The sequence below is a fragment of the Orycteropus afer genome, unplaced genomic scaffold (genome assembly GCF_000298275.1).
Source record: "Orycteropus afer afer isolate SDZICR_OR568_19922 unplaced genomic scaffold, OryAfe1.0 scaffold00558, whole genome shotgun sequence".
Taxonomy (NCBI): Eukaryota; Metazoa; Chordata; class Mammalia; order Tubulidentata; family Orycteropodidae; genus Orycteropus; species Orycteropus afer.
The window spans coordinates 1022144-1027564 of NW_006922145.1; the positions used below are offsets into that span (position 1 = coordinate 1022144).

General features: G+C 49.9%; 1 protein-coding gene across 1 annotated transcript in view; it reads right to left on the reverse strand.

Annotated features, from left to right (window-relative positions):
* FRY (FRY microtubule binding protein) overlaps nucleotides 1-5421 on the reverse strand; it is a 571437-nt gene that overhangs the window by 247322 nt on the left and 318694 nt on the right. The window contains exons 19-20 of the mRNA XM_042782984.1: nucleotides 4372-4630; nucleotides 389-571 (exon numbers count right to left, since the gene is read on the reverse strand). Of these exons, the coding sequence (XP_042638918.1) occupies nucleotides 389-571; nucleotides 4372-4630 (442 nt within the window). The remainder of the gene's footprint in view (nucleotides 1-388; nucleotides 572-4371; nucleotides 4631-5421) is intronic.

Sequence of the window (5421 nt, forward strand, 5' to 3'; positions counted from 1 at the left end):
TGTCAGTCTTCACAGAAGCAAAGCCCAAACCACACCCACTGCCGTGGAGTCCATTCTGACCCACAGCGCCCCTAGAGGACAGAATGGAACTGCCCCAGAGGGTTTCCAAGGCTGTCAATCTTTACAGAAGCAAAGCCCAAACCACACCCACTGCCACTGATTCCAACCCACAGCACCCCTAGAGGAGAGAGTGGAACTGCCCCACATGGTTTCCAAGGCTGGCATCTTTATGGGAGCAGATCACCAGGTCTTTCTGCCATGGGGCCACAGGTGGGCTTGAACTGCTGACCTCTCAGTTAGCAGTGAGCGCTTAATAGTCACACCACGTATTGATGATATTCATCTAATGCCAAAACTGCTGAAAGAAAACAATCAGGATAATTCATACCTCAGGCTGACCCAGGGCAATAAACAGTGCTCGGATTTCCTTGAGGATTAACACGGACAGCTTGCGGGTGGCAACCTGGAAACTGCACAGCAAGACCAGGGCAAAGCCTTCGACGGCGTGCAGAACGCTGCAGTGCGGGCCCCGTTCGGATGGCATTCGGTGGCTGGATCCATTGGGAATTAGCTGTTGTGGGACAGAACAATATTCTCTACTCAGAAAAGCCACAATGGAAGAAGCAGCTGATGCTCTTCCATAGACACCCTGTAGTGTATGTGACCTAATTTGATGGGTCCAATTACCACAAATCACAGAGCTTAGAACCAGACACGCCTGTGAGTTCAGTATCACACACAAGCTATTCAGGATCCTTCCCATCTTCCTCAGATCAACTGTCACTCTGGAATACCCCCATCTGCTACCTCTGATAAGGAATAACTGTTCAAGGGCTGTTTACCAAAAAAAACCCAAAGTCACTGCCGTCAAATTGGATCTGACTCATAGAGACCCCTCCTTTGGTTTCCAAGGTGGTTATCTCTACAGAAGTAGACTGTCCAATATTCCTTCTGAGGAGTGGCTGGTGGGTTGGAACTGCCAACCTTCTGGTTAGCAGTCAAATGCCTTAGACACTATGCCACGAGAGCTCCTCAAAGGCTGTTTAAGTTGTTATTGTTGTTATTATGTGCCATCGAGTCGGATCTGACTCATAGTGACCCCCCCTTCGGTTCCTGAGGCAGTATCACTACGGAAGTAGAGTGCCCAACCTTCCTTCCAATGAGTTGAGTTCTGTTTAGGTTAATATTAATAAAAACCAAACTGCTTCTCTTCCCACCGTTTGGGGTGATACCATACATACAAAGGGGCTTGATTTGTTTTGCTTAAATTATAGAAAGGCTTTTGGATGCCATTAAATATAATTTTGTTGCTGCTGTTGGATGCTCTCTAGTGGGTTCCGGCTTATAGTGAACCCATGTGTCACAGAGTGAAATTGACCCAGAGGGTTTCCAAGGCTGTAATCTTTACCTTTACGAAGGTGCTCTGGTGGTGTAGTGGATAAGGAATTTGGCAGCTAATTAGAATAGAAGGTTAGCACACCAAGCCTACCAGCTGCTTCGTGGATGGAAGATAGGCCAATCTACTTCCAAAAAAATTTATACCCTTGGAAACTCAATGGGGGTTGGAATCTACCGGATGGCAGTGTTTTTTGTTTTTTTTTTTACATCTTTACAGAAGCAAACCCCAACCAAACCCACTGCCTTGGAGTGGATTCTGACTCACATCGCCCCTAGAGGACAGAGTGGAACTGCCCCACAGGGTCTCCCAGGCTGTCAATCTTCACAGAAGCAAAGCCCAAACCACACCCACTGCCGTGGAGTCGATTCTGACCCACAGCACCACTAGAGGACAGAGTAGAACTGCTCATGGCACTTCCAAGGCTGTCATCTTTTACAGGACCAGACTGCCAGGTCTTTATTCCACACAGCCACTGGGTGGGTTCAAACTGCCAACCTTTTAGTTAGCCGGCCATCGCCTGACTGTGCCAGGAGGGCTCCTTAAATTTGCAGTCATCTATTTTATATTCAAATTTGCTTAACTGCTTGGGTGTCAGATTCTAACCTAGGCTTGGAACATTTATGAGGTGAGTTCTGAAAGTCTCAAATGGCAACCAAGCGAGTTTACAATGCGGACAGAAGCCAGGCGATGAGGCGAGTCCACCTGAACTTCAGATTTTCTCTTCCAAGCATGCTGCACCCCTGCTTTTCAACTTTTCACCATCTGGCATGCCCAGAACACAGAGGAAGAGGGCCTGGCTGCCATTTCTGTGCTCAGCCCACGGGGGATTCTAGTTCTTTCTGGGACACCATCACCTACCCTGAACCCAACAAAGCTTAGACTCCCAGCTACACCCGTCTAGACAGGCCCTTCCGTCATCTGCTCATAGCCGACAGCGAGTCGACGCCGCCCTGCTCTCCAGTGACAACGCTTCCTGCCCAGCCTGCGCTCATCAGGAGCATCTGTGTCATTTCCCGCTCAGGACTGAGGCGTGAATGAGTAGAGACCACATTGCAGCCGAGGGAGAAAACAGGCAGCCAGCCAGCTTTTACACACATCTGCATCCACGTCTACTTCTAGCCCTCTGGCCTATAGGAATTTACTCTTAGGGATAGATTTGCAATCGGAAGTCCCTGAAATCCAGTTCTAGATCATACGTGACATTGTTTGTAGCGACAGATTGGACTTGATGTCAACTTGGACCTGAGTTTCTTAGTCATCTATACGGGTGAAAGAACAAGGGCCGCCACCAGGGAGACAGTCCCGAGGGCCTGCAAGGGACGTGCAAGAATTCTCTGGGGCAGCGACTGCTTCACACCTGCACCATATGAGGGACGAACAGTACGGGAAGAGGAAGCGTCAGGTCACTGCCGTGGGCCCTTGCATCTCCCAACACCTGTGCCGGAACCCTAACCTCTGTGCCTGTGGAGTTATGCAGTTAAATGAAATGTGATGATATGGGGAGTGGAGGGGAATGGAATGGTGTGCAATGGAGCAGAGTGTACCGTGATCACTGTAGTGCAGTACACACGACGTGTAGGAGGTGCAGCGCGCTGTACTGTACTGGAGTGTGATGGACTCGTACAGGGGCTTGTAGTATCACAGACTGTAGCACAGTGAATTGATACAGGATCTAATGTAACGACAGATACTGTGGTGCACTGTACTGTGTGTCAGGGACTACAGCAAACTCCAAGGCAGTATAACGATGTGCAATGTGTTCCACGCCCCTGGAAGCAGTAGTCACATTAGACAACATATTGCACTGGGCAAATCTGGTGCAAAAGACCTCTTTCAAGTGCTGAAGAGCAAAGACGTCTCTTTGAGGACTAACTAAGGTGGGCCTGACACAAGCCATGGTATTTTCAATCACCTCATATGCATGCAAGAGCTGGACAATGAATAAGGAAGACCGAAGAAGAGTTGGTGCTTTTGAGTTGTGGTGCTGGTGAAGAATGCTGAAAGTATCATGGACTGCTAAAAGAACTAACAGATCTGTCCTGGAGGAAGTGCACCCGAAATGCCCTTGGAAGCAAGAATGGCCAGACTTTGTCTCACCTACTTTGGTTATGTTATCAGAAGGGACCATTCCCTGGAGAAGGATGTCATGCTTGGTAAGGTGGAGGGTAGACGAAAGAGGGGGAGGCCCTCAATGAGGTGGACTGACACAGCGGCTGCGACAATGGGCTCAGGTACAACAAGGACTGTGAGGCTGGCCCAGGACCGGGCAGTGTTTCGTCCTGGTGTACATGAGGATGGCTATGAGTTGGAGACAACTCGATGGCGCCCAACAACAACAACAACAATTAAGATAGCGCTGGGCAGTGTAGTGTACCTTACTGTCACGCATGTAATATAATGAAATGAACTGTAGTGCAGCGCAATGTAAGGAGCTCTGGTGGCGCAGTGCCTAAGGCATTTGACTGGTAACTAGAAGGATGGCAGTTCAAACTCACCAGCCACTCCATGAAGGAAGACTGGGCGATCTACCTCCATAAAGATTTACCACCTTGGAAACCGAAAGGGGGTCGCTATGAGTCGGAATCAATTTGATGGCAGTGAGTTTGTGGTTTTTTTGCTTTGAGTGTAGTGTAATACAACGTAATGATCACCTCCCACAAAGCAATCTAATGCAACGTAATTCATCAGTCAGTCAGCTGAGGTCCGACTGGGGTGGGGTGGATTCTAAACCAAATCAATTCTGACTTGTAAACAGAGCAGAAACAGACAGACAGGCGTGCAGAAATGGAGGAAATGCAGACACCACGTGAAGATGGCCTAGAAGCCAAAGAACCAGGACACGCCCAGGGCTACCGACAAGGGAGGGATCGACTGCCAAGAGCCGTTTGGACTTTCAGCCTCCGGTTCCTCAGAGCCGCGTGCGGGTGGCAGCGGTGTGACAACAGCCCCGGGGAACTGAGACGGCCACCTACCTCTGGGTTCCTGATTTTGCCGGCCTGCTCGCAGACCCTCCCGTGGGCCTGGATGGCCAGTCTCCACTGCGTGAGCAGCTGCAGCAGCAGCTTCAGGGACGCGTCGAGCAGCGTATGGTGCATGTCCGTGACTTCACGCAGCAGGAAGTTGGTAAAGCCGAACAGAACGTCTTCTCGCCAGTCTGGGAAGTCAACCAGCAAGCCTTGCAGAGAATTCTGTGCAATGTGACGCAGTTCGTCGTCCATGTGGATGGAGAGCCTGCAAAACGCATGCAAGGTCATCAGATCGCTTTTGGGGACTCTTCTGCTAGCCCATCCCTCTTATTTAACTCACAGGGGCTGCCTGAGGTACAGACACAGGTCTCTGCTTCTACGCTGCCTGAAACGTGTTGTCAGGCTCTGGCAATTCCAGATCACAGCGCCCCTACGTGGCAGAGCACAACTGCCTCACGGCGGCAGGCTGCCATCAGGACGGGAGCAGAATGCCAAACCTTTCTCCTGTGGAGCCGCCAGGGGCTGAGAACTGCCAACCTTTGGGTTAGCAGCCGAGCGCTTAACTGTTGTGCCACCAAGGGTCCTGAATGGAACATGGGGCTACCTTATTTTCTGCTTAGTAAATGATTTATTTGAAAAACGTAAAAAACAACCACAAAAAAAACACTTTGAGTTTCCGATTTACCAAAAAGTTACAAAGTATGCAGAGTTCCTTGTACTCCTCCCCCAGCATGTTAGCATCTCATAGAACTGTGACACACTTACCGAAATGAAAAAACTAACACTGCTGTATATGGTGTAGTGGTTAAAGCATTCAGCTGCTAACCAAAAGGTCGGCGGTTCCAACCCACCAGCCACTTGGTGGGAGAAAGATGAGGCAGTCTGCTTCTGTAAGGACCGACAGCCTAGGAAACCCTCTGATACAGTTCCACTCTGTCCTCTAGGGGCGCTGTGGGTCAGAATCCACTCCACGGCAGTGGGTGTGGTTTGGGCTTTGCTTCTGTGAAGATTGACAGCCTTGGAGACACTATGGTGCAGTTCCACTCTGTCCTCTAG